This window comes from Dendropsophus ebraccatus, chromosome 1, assembly GCF_027789765.1.
Source record: "Dendropsophus ebraccatus isolate aDenEbr1 chromosome 1, aDenEbr1.pat, whole genome shotgun sequence".
Classification (NCBI taxonomy): Eukaryota; Metazoa; Chordata; class Amphibia; order Anura; family Hylidae; genus Dendropsophus; species Dendropsophus ebraccatus.
The window spans coordinates 121,296,252-121,319,157 of record NC_091454.1 but is presented as its reverse complement, the minus strand read 5'-3'; the positions used below and the strand labels follow the sequence as shown (position 1 = coordinate 121,319,157).

The 22,906-nt window shown below is 39.7% G+C and overlaps 1 protein-coding gene across 6 annotated transcripts in view; it reads left to right on the top strand.

Annotated features, from left to right (window-relative positions):
- The window catches only part of MAGI2 (membrane associated guanylate kinase, WW and PDZ domain containing 2), a 673,341-nt gene that overhangs the window by 594,563 nt on the left and 55,872 nt on the right, over nt 1–22,906 (top strand). For 5 of the 6 annotated variants that reach the window (XM_069978196.1, XM_069978177.1, XM_069978169.1 and 2 more), the window contains 4 exons: nt 1,742–1,833; nt 13,288–13,480; nt 14,012–14,251; nt 22,253–22,438. In XM_069978196.1, the coding sequence (XP_069834297.1) occupies nt 1,742–1,833; nt 13,288–13,480; nt 14,012–14,251; nt 22,253–22,438 (711 nt within the window). Of the gene's footprint in view, nt 1–3; nt 46–1,741; nt 1,834–13,287; nt 13,481–14,011; nt 14,252–22,252; nt 22,439–22,906 lie in introns of all 6 variants that reach the window. The other variant, XM_069978212.1, reaches the window with a different exon arrangement.

Here is a 22,906-nt window from a genome sequence, read left to right as displayed (position 1 = left end):
CAGAGCAAGTGCCACCCAGAGCTGGTTACAGATCGGATCCTGCCGGCAAGTATTTCATAGTACCCATTGTCCTGTACAATATGTGTCCATCATGCTGTCTCCCTATGTAAACACATATACTGTAATCATTGTTCTGGATATAGTGTAGTGTCTGTTGATGTCTCATATTGCTTTGGTTAATACCATGTCACTAAAATCTGTTTATACTTAGACCTTACTTTATGAACCCCAGCATCCTCCAAATATTCACAAAGAATTAATTGGGTTTACATAAAGAATATATCCAGAAACTTCAAAAGTTTACATGGACTTGGCAAATAAAGCAGTTTTTTTTTTTACTTTCATAACTTTATTATTCACATTGCATAGTAAATAATATTAATTTGTATAGCAGCAACAGATTTCACAGTGCTTTTTTATATACCCACAATACAGAGGTTACATTTACACATTATAGAATAAAATAAAATAAAATTAAGATACAAAAGAAGTGAGCGACCTGCTCACAAAAGCTTACAGACTAGGAAGACTGGGGGCGCCACACAAGGCCGTAAGTGCATTACTTGCCGATGGTCCAGCCATTGTATATAGAAACAGAAAGTGTCTATGGTGTCTATTATTTTTACCGGCCACTACATTCTCGAGATGCAGGGCTATAGACTCTAATGGTAACAAGTATTGCAGCAGATTATTTGTTATATGCACATCATAGAGTCCGCTGCGACATCTAAACATACTCTTAATAATAAAGATGCATTTAGTATTTAGTTGTCCTGTGTAATGCACTGGGATAAGAATAAGCAGAGGTTTACATGAATAACAGTTATCCAAGAAAAAAATAGCAGCAAAATCTTTATTCTGTTGGTATAATCTAGTGGATATGAAACGCTGTACAAGCACCAGAAAAGAGCTTTGCTTTCTTCACCCTATTCTTCTCGTAGCACATAGCATCGCAGCACGGTATCTCTGTGAGGAGAGGAGAAAAAATGGATACGGCATTGGAAAAAATGAATGTAGACATGTCAGTGATGGTGAATACATGCTCCAGATAGTGTGACAGAGCATCAAGCAATAGACAGCATGTCATCACTCAGCAATGCCAAATATGTAATTATGTTACTTATGTAGGTGCATACACTATGTCACATTTATAAAGCGATCATTTGCAGCCTAGCACACCTAAGAGCTGTTATCATTGTGCAGATAGGGAGACATGTGATTGATTCTATAGATGTACATATCCACCATGAGAAAATTGATATCTAGACACTTTCAATCCAGGGGATGATCTCTCCTATTCTGTACTAAATCACTGAGCACATACTGCAGCTTATTTAACCGTGAGCCAGGAAAATGCCACACCAGAGTTTATTTATAGGTTTATAGCTTTCACATGGTATTAGCACTGAACGTCCCACTCTAACACTACCAAGTGTGAATAAAGCATGAGATTTGTTTTGTTGCTGCTGTTTTTACGTCTGACACTGAACATTTCAGTTAACTTGAGACTAACCTTCCCTTTGTACCATGTAATTTAATTAATATGGTAAATAACATTATTTCTATGTCAGTTTAGCATGGTCCTTTCACTTGTTATCTTGTGATCCATGTCGAATTAATAATATCCATGAACCACTCATCGTATACAATCATGTTAATCTCTGAATATTATGTGTTTAGTGCTGGTTCCATCTGCACCCATGTTAATATTATATTATTTATTTTATTTATGTACCAACAGGGCCTGATTATAAGGAATTGGATGTTCACCTTCGACGACAAGAGTCAGGCTTTGGCTTTAGGATACTGGGAGGTGATGAGCCTGGCCAGCCTGTAAGTTCTTTGTACTTGACTTAACACAGTCTACGCTACAGTAATTATTGAATTCATATGTACAAAGAGCTCTAGTTGTACATGTCTATCGCTAAGGCTGGAGTTACATGTAGACTTTCAGCAAGAATTTTCTAAAAACACCAAGTTTATTTTAGCATTCAATGTCTCCCTCTCTTTTTCTTAAAAAAAACAAACATATATATGTGTGTATATGTGTGTGTATGTATGTATATATATATATATATATATATATATATATATTAGAAAAATATCCTGAAGCCATCTAAAATCAGAGTTGCTTTACAACATACAAAGTACATTGTTGCATTCTAATAAAATAACACTTTTCAAATAACACAGTTCATATAGTTTTGTTTACGACTTCCTTTAGGTGTGTTTGCTGTTTTTGAAGTTTAAAGAATTGTTGTGTCAGGATTCACTACTTAGGATTGGGTAGGGATAGGTCTGATTTCGGCTTGTAAGGTAATAGTGTTAGTGTGCAGCATATTGGTACATATATTTTTAGTGTTTGCGCTGTATAAACTGGAGAAAGCCTTGTGAAAGGAAGCTTGCTTCATTTTCTGGACATTTTTTAACAACATGCTGGTGCATCTGAAACCAAGCCCCCATGTGTTCATTAATGGTCACATGATGTTCCTGATAATGCCAGCAACACTTCGGAGTCGTTGGTAATTGCATGCTGGTGTGGTTTCTGATGCGTGCCTTCTGCAGTGTGTGAGCCTCTGAGCACAGGTAATGCAGAGAAGAGACATCTACAGTCATGGCCAAAAGTTTTGAGAATGACACAAATATTATATTTTCACATGATCTGCTGCCCTCTGGTTTTTATGTGTTTGTCAGATGTTTTTATCATATACAGAAATATAATTGCAATCATATTATGAATAACAATAGCTTATATTGACAGTTACAATGAGTTAATGCAGCAAATCAATATTTGCAGTGTTGACCCTTCTTCTTCAGGACCTCTGCAATTCTCCCTGGCATGCTCTCAATCAACTTCTGGACCAAATCCTGACTGATAGCAGTCCATTCTTGCACAATCAATGCTTGCATTTTGTCAGAATTTGTTTGTTTTTGTTGGTCCACCCGTCTCTTGATGATTGACCACAAGTTCTCTATGGGATTAAGATCTGGGGAGTTTCCAGGCCATGGACCCAAAATCTCTGTTTTGTTCCCTGAGCCATTTAGTTATCACCTTTTGCTTTATGGCAAGGTGCTCCATCATGCTGGAAAAGGCATTGTTGATTGCCAAACTGCTCTTGGACGGTTGGGAGAAGTTGCTCTTGGAGGACATTCTGGTACCATTCTTTATTCATGGCTGTGTTTTTAGGCAAGACTGAGAGAGAGCCGATTCCCTTGGCTGAGAAGCAACCCCACAGTTGAATGGTTTCAGGATGCTTTACAGTTGACATGAGACAAGACTGGTGGTAGCGCTCACCTTGTCTTCTCCGAATAAGCTGTTTTCCAGATGTCCCAAACAATCGGAAAGGGGATTCATCAGAGAAAATTACTTTACCCGAGTCCTCAGCATTCCACTCCCTGCAGAATATCAGTCTGTCCCTGATGTTTTTTCTGGAGAGAAGTGGCTTCTTTGCTGCCCTCCATGAGACCAGGCTCCAAGAGTCTCCGCCTCACAGTGCGTGCAGATGCACTCACACCTGCCTGCTGCCATTCCTGAGCAAGCTCTGCACAGCTGGTAGCCCGATCCTGCAGCTAAAACACTTTTAAGAGATGGTCCTGGCGCTCGCTGGTCTTTCCTGGGTGCCCTGGAGCTTTTTTTGGCAACAACGGAACCTCTCTCCTTGAAGTTCTTGATGATGCGATAGATTGTTGACTAAGGTGCAATCTTTCTAGCTGCAATACTCTTCCCTGTTAGACCATTTTTGTGCAGTGTAATGATGACTGCACGTGTTTCTTTAGAGATAACCATGGTTAACAAAAGAGAAACAATGATGCCAAGCACCAGCCTCCTTTTAAAGTGCCCAGTGGTGTCATTCTTACTTTATCATTACAGATTGATCTCCAGCCCTGTCCTCATCAACACCCACACCTGTGTTAATGGAGCAATCACTGAAACTATGTTAGCTGGTCCTTCGAAGGCAGGGCTGCAATGATGTTGAAATGTGTTTTGGGGGATAAAGGTTATTTTCTAGGCAAATATTGACTTTGCAAGTAATTGCTGTTAAGCTGATCACTCTATAACATTCTGGAGTATATGCAAATTGCCATTTTAAAAACTAAAGCAGTAGGCTTTGTAAAAATTAATATTTGTATCGATCTCAAAACTTTTGGCCAAGACTGTATAGTTTGTTATCCAACCAAATGTTATTGTAAGCAGCACAATGTTCACAGACTACAAAGGGTAATATAATCATCCAACAACGAAAAAGGAAAGTGCCAGCATCCGAAGTTTATGATTAATCCCAACAACTATTACGTGCAGAATTTGAACAGCATCCCTTTGAGATGTGGTTTCTCAGCTTATTAATGTCTAATTTTTATCTGATAAATTGAAGTATAGTTGAGTCAGTGTTCACACACAGCAGTGCAGGAATTGCCAGTTACAGTATCCTAAAAGCATTACCCTAGAGACAGTTTTATGATGCCTGCATTTTAATGTTTATATAATATCGGGTACATGACATTCACTTTTTGTAGTATTTTATCATTCCAATACTTGAAAATCTTAACCCCTTTATGTTTGTTACTATGGTTCACTTTCAGAATGTCCAGGAGTGTATACAGAATTTTCTTTCAAAAAGGGTTTTAAAAATAATACTACCACACCATGGCTTCATTAAATAATTTCAAGGGAGGCCTGGATGATTTTCTTGAAAAATATAATATTACAAGTTATGGGCATTAGATTTCTGGTGATACGTTGATCCGGGGATTGTTCTGGTTGCCATTGCAGTCGGGGGAGGGGGGGGGGGGAGTTTCTCCCTGTGGTGGGGCGTTTGTCTTCTGCCCCGTGGGGGTTTTTCGCCTTCCTGGATCAACACAGTAGGATTTTCCTAGGTTGAACCTGATGGACTCTTGTATTCTTTCAACCATATTTACTATGTTACTATGTTACTATGGCTATATTTCAACTGCTACATAGTGACTGTATAATACTACTATAGTATAGTCACACATTACCACCATACTAAATAATACACTATACACAGACAAAAATTTCCACTATGTGGGGACCAAAGAGTAGTAGATACTGGTCTTACAGATGCTCTGCATACTGTATACGTGATTATAGTGCAGTTATATACAGTGATGTCTTCCCTGATTGGAGTCATTCCCTTTCCTCTTTTTGTCTCTATTTGACCCAGATCCCCATAAAAACATCTTTCTCCCCAGAGACTAAACACACAGTAAGTGCCTCTTTTAGTGCCTCCACATACTGCACATAAAAGCAACATTAGGGTAGCTTCACACGTACCGGATCCGCAGCGGTTTTCATGCGGATATGTTACCCGGCCCCTTTAACCCCTCGCTGCCCCCAGCCCGAAGCATACCTTACCTGCTTGACGTTGTGGCTGCATGTATAAAAATACCTAACCATTGTCGGACTGGGGTACCTGGGGCCCACCAATATAGAACCAGTCAGACACAACAGGCTGACTCTGTCCTTTCCTGGATTCATCTGTATATGTGACAAATCCCTTGTGAACAACATTTGCAATCGAACTAAAACACTCAGAATACCCTAAATTTATAAATCTCTCCGGGTATGCTGGAAGTTGGACAACCCTTTAATAACTCACTGTGTGCAGAGGCTCCTGGTGGCTGCAACCTGTGGGTAACAATCATCAGCCCTGAAGGTCCAGCAATACATCAGCAGTTATCAGAGGATTGCCTCCTTATTGCACAACAACTCTCAGCATATCCTGAGGGCTGCAGACTGTCACCTTTGGCCTCGACCAAGATATTGCCAATAATGCCAGTATACAAGAGGGAAATATTACCGCTGCACCACTACCATCACCATCATATTGTTACTGACCAAATCCAGTATACGAAGACCAATAAAATACAGTACCAGATTACAAGTAACAAATAATACCACCACATACTGACTAACGCCACCGTAGCTACTGAATAATCCACTGTACAAAAATCACCTCCTCCAGTCATATATAGAGATATATAGATATATAGAGGTGGACGCAGCTCTACAAAGGCTTTGTACACCATATAAATTACAGTGCAGTTATATTGGGTGACTCACAGGGGACGTCTTCTCTGATCAGAGTCATTTTCATTTTCTTCTCCATGTGCCATTAAGAGAACTTCTCCGAGCCACGAATCCACAGAATCTGACAGGGGCTCCTCGCTCTTGCACCTCATCTCTCTACAAACTGCACATCTGTATTGGCCCTCATTTAGTGGATAGCCCTGACTCTATGGAGGAGATTTATGAAAGGGTGTAAATATACACCTGGTGTAAACTGCCCACAGCAACCAATCACAGCTCAGCTTTCAGCTCTGTTAGAATAAAAGAGGAGCTGTGATTGGTTGCTTTGGACAGTTTACCCAGGTGTATATTTACACCCTTTTATAAATCTCTGACATAATTTATGTCATGCCCCTTATAGATGTCCCCTGTGTTATTCCCCGTATAGATTGCCCCTGTGTATTCCCCCTTATAGATGGCTCCTCTGTGTATTCCCCCTTATAGATGCCACCTCTGTGTATTCCCCCTTATAGATGGCTTGTCTGTGTATTCCCCCTTATAGATGCCCCCTGTATTATCCCCCTTATAGATGCCCCCTGTATTATCCCCCTTATAGATGCCCCCTGTATTATCCCCCTTATAGATGCCCCCTGTATTATCCCCCTTATAGATTGCCCCCTGTGTTATCCCCCTTATAGATGCCCCCTATCTTATGCCCCTTATAGATGCCCCCTGTGTTGTCCCCGTTATAGATGCCCCCCTGTGTTTTCCCCTTATAGATGGCCCCCTGTGTTGTCGCCCTTATAGATGACCCCCTATAGATGTCCCTTGTGTTATCCCTCTATAGATGTCCCACTGTGTTATGCCCCTTTATAGATGTCCCCCTGTAAGTTCCCCCTTATAGATGGCTCCCCCGTATATTGCCCCTTACAGATGGCACCCCCGTATATTGCCCCTTATAGATGGCTCCCCCGTATATTGCCCCTTATAGATGGCTCCCCCGTATATTGCCCCTTATAGATGGCTCCCCCGTATATTGCCCCTTATAGATGGCTCCCCCTGTATATTCCCCCTTATAGATGGCTCCCCCTGTTTACTCCCCCTTATAGATGGCCCCTGTATATTCCCCCCTATAGATGGCTCCCCCTGTATATTGCCCCTTATAGATGGTCCCCCTGTATACTCCCCCTTATAGATGGCCCCCCTGTATACTCCCCCTTATAGATGGCCCCCCTGTATATTCCCCCTTATAGATGGCTCTCCCTGTATATCCCCCTTATAGATGCACCCCCTGTGCAAAGCCGACAGTTAAATGATGTCCATTATTTTAGACTCAGGCTGGTACTTCCGGCACAGGGAGCATCTCTAACATGTGCTCCCTGTGCCGGAAGTCATATTCTACACCCCCAGGGAGCCGCGCAGGGGGTGGGGTGCCGTCCAAGCAAGGTTTTGGGGGTCGGGGGGCCTGAAGACTGATGCTGTCACCTAAATGGGTAACTGACGGCCCAGTCAGGTGACAGCATTGTTAAAGGGGCAGCACTGTGTGCCACCTGTGTGTCGGGCAGGGGCCTACCGGAGAATCCTCTAGTAGCCCAGTCTGACACTGTACCTAACCCCTTTCAACAAACAGTGCTGCACAAGGTGCAAATCTCTTCAAAATAAATGCATGGCATTTGTAACTTAAGTAACAAGTTCAGTGATGAATGGTAAAGACATTAGATGATAAATATATTAACTGGCAGAATAAGACATTTGTACTGAAAAGTGTGAAACAAAATCATGAACTTACTATAATAGATGGCATGCTTGCCAAACATTAATACTTCATTATATACTTGTAATGAAATAGAATACTATCACAAAACATAAAGCTTGCACTATGGTTCAATGGGCTTTTGTTTGCTGAAAGCTAAGTGCTCTTCATTAAATTGGCATGCTTAAATACTTAAGGTCTTAATCCACAGAAGTCTAATTAGTTTCTTTGGTTTCTTGTAGAGACTGTTTATTTCCCTTATTGCATCCCCATTACCTCAGTTTATTGTTTAGGCAGTGCTTCCTTAGGTTGTGTAAAAATCTGTTGACAGCCTACAATCTAGTTGACGATCATCTGAGCACTGAAGTGGTAACAGAAAATGCTATCTGCTGTAACTGTACACTACAGGGGAGACAGATTTTCTAACACTGTTTAACTTTTAGACTCCCATTGGAAGAACTCTGAGTAGACTTGGATTTTACTACCCTCTCTATGCTGATGAAACCCAGTTATGTACCTCTTTTCATTACATCACCCCTAAACTTCTACAAACCACCTATCGGTGTTCTCTATCAAACATCATTTCTTTTTTCTATAACTATATAACTAAATCTTAACAAAACCAAACTACTTGTATTTCCATCTACTAATCAATCTAAGGCTATGTTTACACATATTTCCATCAGTCTTATTGTCAGTATTATTTCAACGAAAACCAGAAATGGGGTTGAGAATACATGAACTGTGCAAACCTTCTCATTATAATTAACTGTGGTTAAAAAAAAATACTGACCAAAATACTGATGAAAACACTATGGGGGAGATTTATAAAAGGGTGTAGATATACACCTGGTGTAAACTGCCCACAGCAACCAATCACAGCTCAGCTTTTGTTCTACCAGATCTGAAAGCTGAGTTGTGAATGGCTGCTGTGGGAAGTTTACACCAGGTGTATATTTACACCCTTTCATAAATCTCCCCCTATGTGTGAATATAGCCTAAATATGACCTTTCCATCTCTGTGAGACATTACTATAGCTCCTAGACAGCAAGTCTGATGTCTTGGGGTTATGCTAGATGCATTCACTCCCTATATTCAGTCCATTTCACCAGCACCTCAAAAGCCTCAAAAGCTCTGATTGATTGATTTATTTGACTAATGTAACACCTTACTAAGTGGTCATCCCTTCCCCAAACTCTCCCCTCTCCAGTTCATCTTAAATGTACCAGCTAGGCTCATCTTTGCCTCACACTGCTACACCATGTGCCAGTCACTGCACTGGTTACCTATCAGGTCCAAATTAATATATAAAATCTTAGGGTTCACCCACAAAGCTCTCCACAATGCTGCATCTCCCTACATCTCCTCCCTCCTCTGTGTCTACATTCCACATGTGCTCCTTACTCTGCTAATGTCTAAAACTCACATCTTCTATTATCCATATATCTCAATTTGGTCTCCAAGATATTGCTTATGCTGCAGCAGTCCTTTATATAACTTAACCCTGGGATGCATAAGTCTGATGGTTTAGGGTAAGTGTGCCCCTAAAAATGAGCCTAATTGGTTTCTCTACTGTTACTAAGCCTCTCCCACTCTCCTTCAGCAGCAACTCCCTGTGATCTATGCACTATAAACATTCAGAGATAGTCTGGTGATTTATCTACCGTGGACTAAAGGCTGGACCAATAAATAAATAAAGTACTCACTGCCTTTTGTTACTGTTATTATTCAGACAGTAAAAACAGACTAGACAGCCTAAGGCTGCAGTACTGCAGTACTGGCTGGATGAACTCCACTTTTGTTGAATTGGGATGCAGGCGCATTCGTGTGTGTCCGCATCCCAATTCACTATAGCACACAATGGAAAGTGCAGCCTTGCAATCCCAGCCAGAGCGTATACTATGTGTATACACTCCGTCCGGGATTCCATTCATTCAGTGGAACGTATCTTTTGAATTAATCACACCCTTGTTGCAATTTGCCAATTGCCACCTTTTCCAATAAACCACACCCTCTTGTGCATTAAGGTGCAAAATATCTAAATGCATAAATAATAGTGATGTGAGTTACATAAGCCTTTTTTTTTGTGCATCTTAATTTGCCACATTTGCAAGAGTGTATTTATCCCATTGTGTAGCAAATAGGAATGCACTTTAAAGCGACTCTGTACCCACAATCTGACCCCCCGCCCAAACCACTTGTACCATCAGATAGCTGCTTTTAATCCCAAGATCTGTCCTGGGGTCCGTTCGGCAAGTGATGCAGTTATTGTCCTAAAAAAAATACTTTTAAACTTGAAGCCCGTGCCAAACGGGAGTATCTGTGCCCTAACTTTGCACCACCCCTCCGTCCCTCCTCCCCACGCTCTTCATCATTTTCTCCATGCTGAACATTGCACAGGTCCTTAACGATCCAGCCCATGTGCAGGGCTGCCACAGGTGGGGAATAGGAGGCAATCTGCCTGGAGCATTCCTAATGATGAAGAGGGTGGGGAGGAGGGACTGAGAGGTTGTGCAAAGTTAGGGCAATGATACTCCCGTTTGGCACGGGCTTCAAGTTTAAAAGTATTTTTTAGGACAGTAACTGCATCACCTGCCGAACAGACCCCAGGACAGATCTTGGATTAAAAGCAGCTATCCGAAGGTACAAGCGGTTTGGGGGGGTCAGATTGTGGGTACAGAGTCTCTTTAATCTCCACTGCAGGTTTTACTGTTCTGTATTGACCTAGTCAAATCTAGTAGGAACCTATAGTATTGAAATTCTAAATTGTTAAACAATCTGCAGTGCAGTTAAATATAATGAGACTATAATAATTTAGCATTTTAGTACACTTTGATAGTCTCGCAGCTTTATCTCTGTGACAGTCAGAAGTGTGCAAATGTGTACAGTGCAGTGGGCATAAATGTTTTCTGAATTACCTTTAAAAACTCAGTACAATTTGAGGCATCATCATTCCTTATGCTCCCTCTAATATATGCATTGATACATTCCGCTTTGCAGCCGCTCCTTTGAAGGGATAAGCTTAAGGAGTATGAATTTGAGGAGTAAGGATTAAAAGACCTATTCTGGAGTTTTATCTCATAAATGAAAGTCCACTGGATATATGATCTACACAGAGCTCTTACTGTGCAATGTATTTTGGTTTTACAGATTTCCATTCATTAGAACCAAATGCCTTATATTAAAGCATGATTGTAGTTGTATTACTGCACTTGTAGCAAATAATTATTTTTTTTTGCTCGAACAGTATATTTTACACAACAAAGTGTTGTAGTATCCACACTTCATTTGTCGAAAGCAATACTAAGTTGCATGTATTAGGTAGAACTTTAAAAGACCCTATTTAATCAAGCAAAATATACTACAGAAGGTCCGAAAACCTAGTGAGGGTGTGGGGATGCCAACAAGCAAGTGGAGTAATTTCACATAGATCTGATGTTGGGTCAAATAAATTAGTAAGTTTGCTATATTTAGTTCCAAATAAAATGATCGTCTTCACTTTATGATCAATTGAGTGGACTCATTGTGAGAAGACTAATACCTATGCAGTCAGTGCAGTCGTGCAATGATTTAAATAGTCATGGTCATGAAAGATGATGTGGGAGTTCCAAGGTCCGGTCCATAGTATGTAGTACATGCACATATATTGGGGACGTTTGAATGTCCGTAACCTGTGTGGGGCCTAATTTCAGCTTTTTAAAATATAGTAAAGTATGTTTATATGCATTAAATTAATGATGCAAATTTTTCTGGTATGTTTCTTCTTAAATACAAATGTATGATTCATTTGAGTGTACTTAGAAATTTAGCTTAACATTCTAGGCAAAGGCACTATTATTGAAGGACCATTATCCTTTTTTTTTTTTTCTATTTTTTTTTTCTATTTTTTGTATTATCTGGTGATTTTGATTTACCGACACTTTCTTGACATTTTTTAATATGTTCTCCCATTGCCCATCCGACATTTTTCCTAATTCATTCTCCCATTTCCCCCTACATCCCATTTCCCTTTTCCCCTGGGTTCCATCTATTAATTTCCCATATATTTGTGATACCCCTTTTTTAATACCCATACGCCTATTTAGGAGGGATATTATTTCCGGGGTTGCTTCCACCTTAAATAACTCTTTATTCTCAGTGTCCCCGACGGCAAGTTTCAGCTGTATATATTCATACCACTCTTACCCCTCTAAACCAAACTCTTCCCTTAAATGCTGCCATGTTTTCAATTTTCCATTATCCTTACACCTCAAATGCTTCTCAGCATGGGAAAAGTTTAAATTTATCTTTAGAGCTTTCAGATTTGAAAGGAAGTTCTAAAAGTATAACGCTAATGCTTAGCTAGGTTCTTAATGTTTGAAGTTCCATTGTTAAAGATTTTGAGTCAGAAACATTTAAAAAGAGCTCAGCTTGGAACCTACGTAAGAAAACGTTTTATTCCACACTGGCCTGATGGCTATAAAAATATGAGAACGCCTGTAATATTTTTACTGCATATTTGATGTATGATTCTTGTACAAGCTTTGCACCGGAATCCCCAGTGTGATAGCACTATTGCCTAAATCATGAAATGCTCTACATGCTGTTTCTATGTTACCTCCACTCAGGACATGGTAACTATTGCACATTTCTTGCCTTCCCTTGGTGATTTAAATGGCAGCATGGATCTGAGTGAACACAGTGTTCCTCTGCCACAGTCGTCCTGCTAACAAGAAGCTGAATTCATGTAGAGAACATTGCTAAAAAAAACAAATGAACGTTTCCTTTGATAGAACTACATACTGATCATTTACATTATAAGGTATTATAAGATAAAACAAATCATCACTATGTAGGTCTTCTGGATAAAAATGTGTCACAGTTGCCCTCTTTTTTTTTAAAAGAGTCCCCTGATGATAAGTTGGTCACTGCTGAGTGTGGTTGCAGAGACCTCCAGCGATTAGGAAAATTAGGTAGCAAGTGTCAAGTCCTCTGGGGCGCCACTACAAAGAAAGTTAACCACTATACCATTTCCATGGAAATCAATGAGCTTTCTGTATGATGCAGACTTACTGGATCCTCGGGAGTGAGATATATTCTTTGTTGTTCTTTTTCTATGCAATCATGCATAATTTGTTATTAAAGATATATATATATATATATATATATATATATATATATATATATATGATGCCTTTAAAATACCGACCGATGTTTCGGGCTGGACGGTCCTTAGTCATGGTTCTTTGCAATCCTGTCTTTCAATATGATATGTTACATGTATGTCCTGGCATGTTCCATCACATTAGACTGGTATCCCTGGTATGGTGTGAGTAACACATAGTGTTGCACACAATGTTACCTAAAGGTAAAGAAATTTGTGGTGTTTATTCAATAATATATAAACCGCAGAGTCCAAAAGTTTCTCTTTGTGCTGATTGGTTGATTCATACACTGTGAGATGCAAAGTAGGATACCAGAGTACTGACTACAATCTGGAATTTTTTCCTTTATTTCTTTGTTTAGATTTTAATTGGTGCTGTAATAGCCATGGGTTCAGCAGACAGAGATGGCCGTCTCCGACCTGGTGATGAATTATTATATGTAGATGGGATTCCAGTTGCTGGCAAAACCCACCGATATGTGATTGATCTCATGCATAATGCTGCTCGTAATGGACAAGTCAATCTTACTGTGAGACGAAAGGTGCTATCCATAGGTATGTACAACCTAAAAAAGTGTTATAACGTGGCATTACAGTGACATTCCATGAACTGTTAGTGATATCACAACTAATCTAACAGCCCTGGATCTGTGAGGATCTGTGAGGTTCAGTGTCACATTTCCATCACCAGCAAAAAAAAAAACTGTAATAAAAGCTGCTTATGATAACGGTGTCCGTTAAACTCTGCTTTCACACTATGTAACAAACATGTGACTATGCTCCTGGTAATGTTCACATTTTCAGATTCCCTCAAATTTTACTGGAAGAATAGCACAGAATGAAGTGATATGCTTCTCATCAAATCAATGTACACTGTGGCAGAACCCAATGCCCTCCTAAACAATTCATTGGAATCTGTCATACAATGGATCTCCCACCATACTGTGCTCGGCTTTTATAGCTGAAACCATGAAGCAGATGCGAACAGAGCCTAAATGATGTTCTAAAAGTAACATGCTACAGCTATATACAGTAAAACTAAGACTTTGCATTGACTTGAACTAATAGTGTGTTGTGTATTTGAAGGTGATACATGTCCAGAAAATGGCAGAAGTCCTGGTTCAGTGTCAACACACCATAGCTCTCCAAGAAGTGACTCTGCATATCCCAACAGCAACCATACAGCTCAGAGCAATGCTTCCCCTCCTGAAGGCTTGTCTCAGAACTCACAGTCCAGTGATGTGGTCATCCACCGCAAGGAGAATGAGGGATTTGGTTTTGTAATTATTAGCTCTTTGAACAGGCCGGAATCTGGAGCAACAATAGGTACGTTTTCTCTAGATAAAATGAATTGTAACCTGGTAGTATAGTTCTTCCAACACACACAATATGTGCTGTAATGAATAGATAAAATCTGTCAAGGAGTCCCCAGTCGTGTAAGAGTGGTGCGCTGTGTGTCCAAGAATGATACAGCAAAACCTTTTGTGGTTTTAACCCAAATTTATAGTTTTCACTGGTATTTAAAACAGCCGCATGCAGTTTTGACAGCGTGGCTCCCAGACAAAACTACTACATATACAAGATCCAAACCCGAAGATCGATCCGAACCCGAACGTTCGGTATTTGATTAGCTGGGGCTGCTGAACTTGGATAAAGCTCTAAGGTTGTCTGGAAAACATGGATACAGCCAATGACTATATCCATGATTTCCACATAGCCTTAGCGCTTTATCCAAGTTCAGCAGCCACCGCTAATCAAATGCCGAAAGTTCGGGTTCAGATCGACTCGAGCATGCTCGAGGTTCACTCATCTCTAATAAGCACCCTAAGGGCCCATTTACACAGAAAGATTATCTGACATATTATCTGTCAAAGATTTGAAGCCAAAGCCAGGAATGGATTTGAAAAGAGGAGAAATCTCAGTCTTTCCTTTATGACCTGATCCCTGTATAGAGTCTGTTCCAGGTTTTGGCTTCAAAGATCTGTCAGATAAATCTGTCTGTGTAAACGCACCATTACTCTCTGTAGTTAATGCAGCTCTGTGGGAAATTCTGGCTGAGTTCTCAATTAACAAGCCCAGGAAAATATATTACTGTTATAAAGGAAGATTTAAAAAAAAAATTACCAAAATATAAAATATAAGAGCAATTCCTTCCTTCATCTACGATATTGATTCTTATGTGTCTAGAGATTAGCAAACTTGTCAAAAGTTTGGTTTGGCACATTCGCCGAACTTGAATGTAAAGTTTGGGTTTGTGCCGAACTTAACTTTAACAAGCTGCTCATTATACTTACATGTCTGCACTCCCCCAGGGTCCTTCTTCTCCGGTCCCATCACCTTTTTCACAAGAAGACACGGGGTGAGCGCAGACAGGTGGAAATAAAATTAAATTGTTTTTTTAAGATGTGCAGCAACTGTTGCCAAACCTGTCTGAACTTTGCAAAAAGTTTGGTTCAGTAACGTTTCAAAATTTTTGCAAAGTTCGAAACGGATCTGGGTTTAGGCGGCACGGTTCACTTATCTCTAAATGTGTCTATTTCAGTTAGAACAGAAAAACATATAAAGATCTTCCTTAGATTTTCTACTTCTCCTTAAAATCCTCTGGCTGTATAACAACTGGCTGCAGCAGGAGCAACACTGGCCTGTCTGTTGCCCTTGTGTTCTCTGCCAGATTTCTACTAGACTGTTTAAGGAACATGCTGTAGACTGAAAAATAATGTGGCCAAGTTTATCAACTGTCTACTTCTATCATTATTTTCCTTTAAAACTTTGCAATTAGGGCTATAGTTGAAGCTAGGCTTTCATTTCTTCTCCTTAGAACAAATTATTTCCCTGTAATCATTAACAAATATATTTGGAGGTTACTGTTTCAGCCATTGAAACCCTAATAACACTACAACGTGGACAAAGAATGACATATTCTGTATCTTTTCAATAGAGAATAGTTTTATGATATTTTGTTTTGCACTATTCTCCCACAATCTGCTGCCAGACCTTTAAAGAATATGTGTTAAATGGAGAAGCAGTAGATGTCAGCATCTCCTAATATACTGCCACATGCCCTCCATTTATTAAATTACAAAGCAGAAACTCTCTAAGACATTGCAGACAGAGAAATGAATAGTTGGAATTTAGGACCAGTTTAGTCTATGATGATTTAGCAGTGTGAGAGCAGAGCACTACAGTTTCATTGCAGTCTACATTTAATTGCAAGGTTTCTAAACCAATGAATTATATGTTTTATTTCTGCTCTCAAATTTTTATGTATTTATTTAGAGCTTTATGTTGCACAGTGTCTGTGTTTTTCAGCTCTTACGTAAACTAATTTTGCTTCTACTAAAAATATAAATCCACATAGTCCAATGCACAGGTACTCAATAGATGATAGAGTAGATGCCATTAAAGAATTGGCCTACAAATGCCAATGGGAATTTCTAAGTGTGTATTACTTTCCGGAAACTGTCCAAAAGATAGAAGTATTTTATATTGTGGAATAGTCATTTACAGAGACAATACATTTCATTAACTCATAATAAAATAGAAACATATCCCTTTAGACTTTCACTACTAGCACTGTGTAAACTTTAATATTTACTTAGTTTCATTAACCCCTTCCCGTCAGCAATCTGTACATAAACATTCCTACTGCACATACCCCGTGCAGTAGAAATGTATTTATACATTCCTGTACTGACGGGGGCTTTCTGATGTGAGCGGGAGCACTGCAGAGAGAGCTATCCCGCTCACATCTGTGTCCGGGGTCGGAGTGAATCGGGACCCCCGCAGCCGTGCTGCGGGGGTCCTGATCGCATGTGCCGACAGGCGGGGGTAAGCTCCTCACCTCCATCCTGTCGGATCAGCAATCAATGTGTAGAGTCTGCTCTCAGGCAGGCTTTATACATAGATTGCCAATAACACTGATCTATGCTATACTATGGCATAGCATAGATCAGTATATGCAATCTATTGATTGCATATTTTACAGTGAATTAAAGTGTAAAAAAAAATTTAATAAGTTTTTAAAAGTATTTTTTTTAAAAAACCTTATAAACCCCCTCCCAATAAAAGTTTAAAAGACACCCTTTCCCATTATAATTGTTACAGCATATGATATTAATAAAAACTATAGATCATCGCGCAAAAAATTACACCCCAATCAGCCCTGTAGGTGGAAAAATAAAAGCGCTATGGCTCTTAGAAGGCGAGGAGGAACATTACATTAATTTGACCCGGACTTTTGTGCATCAAAGGGCTCTGTCTTGAAGGGGTTAACATACATTACCAAAATCTAAATCCTTCACATAATTTATTTTACAACAACAAATTGAGTAGGAAGAGTCACTATGCATGTTCAAAGCTGTGCTGCCACTACATTACTCTGTGCCCTCCATAGGGAAATTAAATGGGACAAAGAGCAGCAGCTCATACAACTAGAGGAAGTCAAGGTGTCACTGTGCAGGGTAGCTCACCTGCTGTTCCGCAGCGGCAAGGTATCTGTAAAGCTGTAACTGAGTGTGAGGTCCATCTATAGGCGATATATATCAAATGCATTTAGAAAATTAACAGGGTCACATAGGTACAATATATAACTGGTAATATTAACTCTTCGAAATCGCCTTCTAAAGGCGTACTCCAACATCAGGTAAAAAAATATATAAACGTTTATACCAGCGTTGTGTTGATACAGTTGAATAATAGGGAGAACAGGCGGCAGGCATGTGGTGGGGGCCCCGCTACCATATGGACCTGGTCTCAATAGCGACCTTTGCGACCCTTATTGCTACTTGACTGCTAATACAGCAATATGGCCTCCATGCTATGCAATATTGCTTTTGTAGTATGTTGGAATAACATTATTTTACATTTTAAGGCTATGTTCACAAAATATATTTTTTATGACAAGAACAGACGTTGTTTTCAATTAAAACAGCCATTCTTGTCATTAAAAAAGTGCTGCATTGAAGTCAATGCCAACAACGGCCGTTGTTCACACAGTGTTTTGAACAACGGCCGTTGTTCGCTTCGGACGTGGGAATAATTGACATGTCGCTCTGCATTGATTTCATTGTGTTGTTTTTTTTGCTTGTCTAATGACAGCCGTTGTTCCTACATTGTGTGAACATAACCTAATTGTGCAATATGCAAGATCAAATGAATAGGAGCAAATATTGAGGTTTTTTTTTTCAATTTATCCAAAGTTTATGAAAATTTTGCAAGCTTAAAGGGGTTGTCCAGTGAAAATCTTTTTCTTTCAAATTAACTGGCGTCAGAAAGTTTTATATAGATTTGTAATTTACTTCAATTAAAAAATCTCAAGTCTTCCCATACTTATTAGCTTCTGTATATCCTGCAGGAAATGTTTTATTTTCAGTCTGACACAGGGCTCTCTGCTGGCATATCTGACCGAGACAGGAACTCTCTAGAAAAGGAGAGGCTTTTTATGGGAATGCCCACAGAAAACCTCCCCTGCTCTGGACAGTTCTTGTAGTGGCCAGAGAGGTCAGCAGAGAGCAATGTCTCAGACTGCAAATAAAACATTTCCTGCAGGACATATAGTAGCTGATAAGTATGGGAAGACTTCAAATTTAATAGAAGTAAATTAAAAATCTATAGAACTTTCTGACACCAGTTAATTTGAAAGAAAAAGATTTTCGCTGGACAACCCCTTTAACCCCTAGACGACCCTGGACGTAGGGTTACGTCATGGAAGTCTGTCCCCAGACGACCCATGACGTAACCTTACGTCCTGGGTGTTTCTCCCGCTATGAAGCGTGCTCCGGAGCGGAGCGTGCTTCATAGCAGGTGGGGGCCGGCTGCAAACAGCAGCCGGGACCTCACCGGTAATGACACGCTGCCGCGATTGCGGCGTTTAAGTGTAAGTGACAGGGGGAGTCCCCTGTCACTTACCGATCAAGACCCCCGCAGTGTGACTGCAGGGGTCCCGATCAATGAAACGGACTGCCGGAGGTCTCTCACCTGCCTCCATGCGGTCCGATCGGCGATCTGCTACACTGAGCCTGCACAGGCAGGCTCAATGAGCAGATCGCCGATAACACTGATCAATGCTATGCCTATGGCATAGCAATGATCAGTGTATAAATCAAAGTACTGTATGTACAAGTCCCCCAAAGGGACTTCAAAAGTGTAGAAAAAAAAAAGTTCAAAACACTATTACACTACCCCAAAACCCCAGCCCCAATAAAAGTCTAAATCACCCCCCTTTCCCATTATATAAATAAAACATATAAAAATAAATAAATGGATAAACATATAATATACCGTAGCGTGCGTAATTGTCCGATCTATTAAAATATAACAAGCGTCATTGTGATCGGTAAACGGCGTACACGAAAAGAGGGGAAAAAGTGCGCAGATTACCGATTTTATGTTACATTATATATTAAAAAAAATCAATAAGTGATGAAAACGTCCGATCTTCACAAATATGGTATTAATAAAAACTAGAGATCATGGCGGAAAAAATGACACCCCATACAGCCCCATAGGTGAAAAAATAAAACCGCTATAAGCGTCACAATAGGCCCATTTTATTAATATTTAATTGCCAAAAAAAAGGATTTCATAAAAAAATACATATATAACATTAGAGAATCTGTGTAACCTGCATATGGTTGTGTTCGGGCTGACCTATAGAATAATAGTGTCATGTCGCTGTTACCATATAGTGCATTACGTAGACACAGGAACCCCTCAAACGTTACCTTATTGCATTCTTATTTACGATTTCACCTATTTATATCTTCATAAATAATATATTTGGAATTCCATCATACATGTTATGGTAAAATGAATGACGCCATTACACAGTACAACTATTCCTGTAAAAAACAAGCACTTACATGGCTTGTAGATAGAAAACTGAGAGTGCTAGAGCTCTTAGAAGGGGAGGAGGGAAAAACGAAAACACTAAGATCAAAATTTGCGCGGTCCACTGGGTCATTTTGGGCCTGGTCCTCAAAGGGTTAAATGATGTTTCTTGTACCTAGAAAAAAAACAATTACAAGTAGAGTCTATGATTTTAACTATAGTATACTATCTAATGATCATCTAATATCTATTGCTATAGTTTTTGTGATAGTGAAGAATGCTTTAAGCATGCCAGAATATGAGAGGGCTTTCCTCTGTTATGTAATATGCAGTGGTTCATTGTTGGAAATGATTTATTGATAGATATTTAGATCTGCATTACTCTGCATTACTCTGGATTGACCATTCTTATGAGCATAGTTGATGCATCCAAATCTGTCTCTCCATTCTATATCCCTCACATAAAATGGATTTCTTTCTGTCATTTGGCATTCCATTTTATGTCATCAATACTGAACGTGGCTTTCTTGTCCCTACTGCTTCTCTGTGAAGGCACACAATATCTTTTGAAGAAATCCGATTCGTATGTGAGTTCATTCCATCAGTAAATGTCCTGTCTATAGAACTTTTCTTAAATTTAAATCAATCACTTTGGCATAAACTAATCCTTTAGCCCTACAACAAATATATCAGGATTACAATGGAGTTTGTTTCCTGCTTGATTTATCCTTAAATAAGCATGCCGTGTGCGCTGTCAGCTTGGGAGTGCTTATCTGTTAAGTCAACTGTCAAAAATAATAATTCTGTGCCTTTCCAAAGAAAGCATTGATAAATTACTTTTTGTAGAGCAATTGATGCTATGACTTAGCATGTAAATGTAACAGTTCTTCTGAACATACACTGCATTAAATGCTATAGGTTGACATACAATGCACTCTTGGCAGAAGATGAGAAAAACCCAATGTGTAAATGATTTGCTTTAGTGCATACATCAACCAGTTCACCCTTCACCTTGTTCTGCACTGCCTACTTATGCATATGCGCTGTTACTCCACTAGCGTGGGATTTGGGCCTGGGAAGAAGACATCCTACATATGCATAAATAGCCGGAACAGAACAAATGCTGGCGGGTGGGCCAGTGCACCAAAGGGCTTGGGAACGCCCCCAATCCACCAAACCAACTCATTTAGGTAAAGGTGTGTATAAACCTGTTAGTTTGCCTTTATCGTGTTTAGTTAGAACACTGCAATATGTTTCCTTTATATATCACATACCAGTAGATGTATACTAAAGATTGGTCAATATAATCTAGGGCCATAAGTATAACTTTAGTAACCCAAGGGTGCTAGTTGTTACTTTCAATGGTTCGGTGTTGCGTATGATTGCGGCACTTGTCACAGGGTTCAGAGGTTTTTATGCCCTCCCTGGATCCCAAAACATGCTCATTAAAGTTATAGTCCCTGGTTCCCTTGAGAGCTATCCAGTAAGTTCTGTGCTTAGCTGAAGGGGCTCTAACCTCTTTGGAGTCGGTGGTGATATACTTGAAGAACAACCTGTACGGCTTTGACAAATCCTCCTGTTGCTGGTCATGGGCACTGGGTGACATGAGTAGGAGTACAGGCCCTACTAAAGGGAGAGCAAGCCATTGGGTTACCTGTTAGGACCTGACAAGTTGCAATGGGGTAAATCGGCTTTAGTTGCTCTTTCCCAGACTGCTGACTTGACTAAAGCTCCTGTGAGCATTGCAGGGCTTTGAAGAGAAGGAGCCCATTCAGCATGGATAGGAAGGAGCCCCTCAGCATGGATAGGAAGTAGTCCACTTTGTAGCCACACCATAGAAGTAGTAGCCAAGTATGGCTAGCATGCAGGATCAGCTGAAGAAAACACTGAGAGGAACAGCATACACTACTCTCCACTCACCAGCTGAACTGAGCACATGGCCCACTTAACCTGTTCTAATAGGTTTTCTGGACATGGGGAAACTGGAAAAGTATAAGTTTGGGTGACCTTTGCCGGGACTGGACAGCAAGTCAACTCTCAGCTGGTGGCAGACAGAGACAGCATATGTCTAGGCACGCACACCATTAACCCTTTACATATAAACTTTCTGCTGTGCTTTGCAATACATGGAGACATCTAGGGTCCAAAATGCAGTACTACAAGACTCCATCCACAAAAATATGTGTACCTTCAGTTGCAATCTACATATACACAGAACCAGCACTGGCAGATGGGTTCTAGGACATTGCATAACTACAAGCTGGCAGGTATGGCATCTGCAATGAGGTCATGCCACTTAGAGAGCCTATTTCTACTTAAAAAGATAGAGGAGAAGGAAAGATGTGTTGGATAATAGAATGTTGAGTTCTTAAGCCAGTGCAGATATAAAAAAGAAAATGTAAGAAGGGGGCATAAACAATATTACAAATGATTTGGATATTTTTCTTATTTTAGTAAAATAGGACGTATATTCTGATGTATATTCTGATTGTTTTACAGCTGTACCACATAAAATTGGCCGAATTATTGAAGGAAGCCCTGCAGATCGTTGTGGAAAGTTGAAAGTTGGAGACCGGATCTTAGCTGTGAATAGCCAGTCTATCATTAACATGCCTCATGCAGATATTGTTAAACTGATTAAGGATGCAGGGTTAAGTGTGACACTATGCATCATCCCTCAGGAGGGTAAGAATTACAGCAAGGCCTCAACATTTAAAATTGGAAATTTTATGTAATATTTTTCTTTTTGGTAATAATATGTAATTTATGAACAGAGAGGTTTGTGGTTATTTTAAGGTGAAACCAACAAATTCATTTATAGACCTAAAAGTGTTATTACATTTTTTAACTCTATAGTACAGTTCATAATATATCAAATTTTCTGTATTTCCTCTTGTTTTTCATGTGAATTTCTAAGCTACTACATAATGAAATCTTAGAAAGTCAAGTTGTAACCAGAATTCTTTTAACTGGAAATATTTAAATTGCAGATAGCATACAAACAGGACATATAACTGTGTAGTAAACATATACGGCAATATACAAAGTTTTATATTTCACAGGAAGTTTCTACCTTTGTAGGTAATGCCAAAGACATGACAGATTGATGTCTCTAGGGGCCTCCTAATCTTAAGTTATTGTAGTGATTTTATC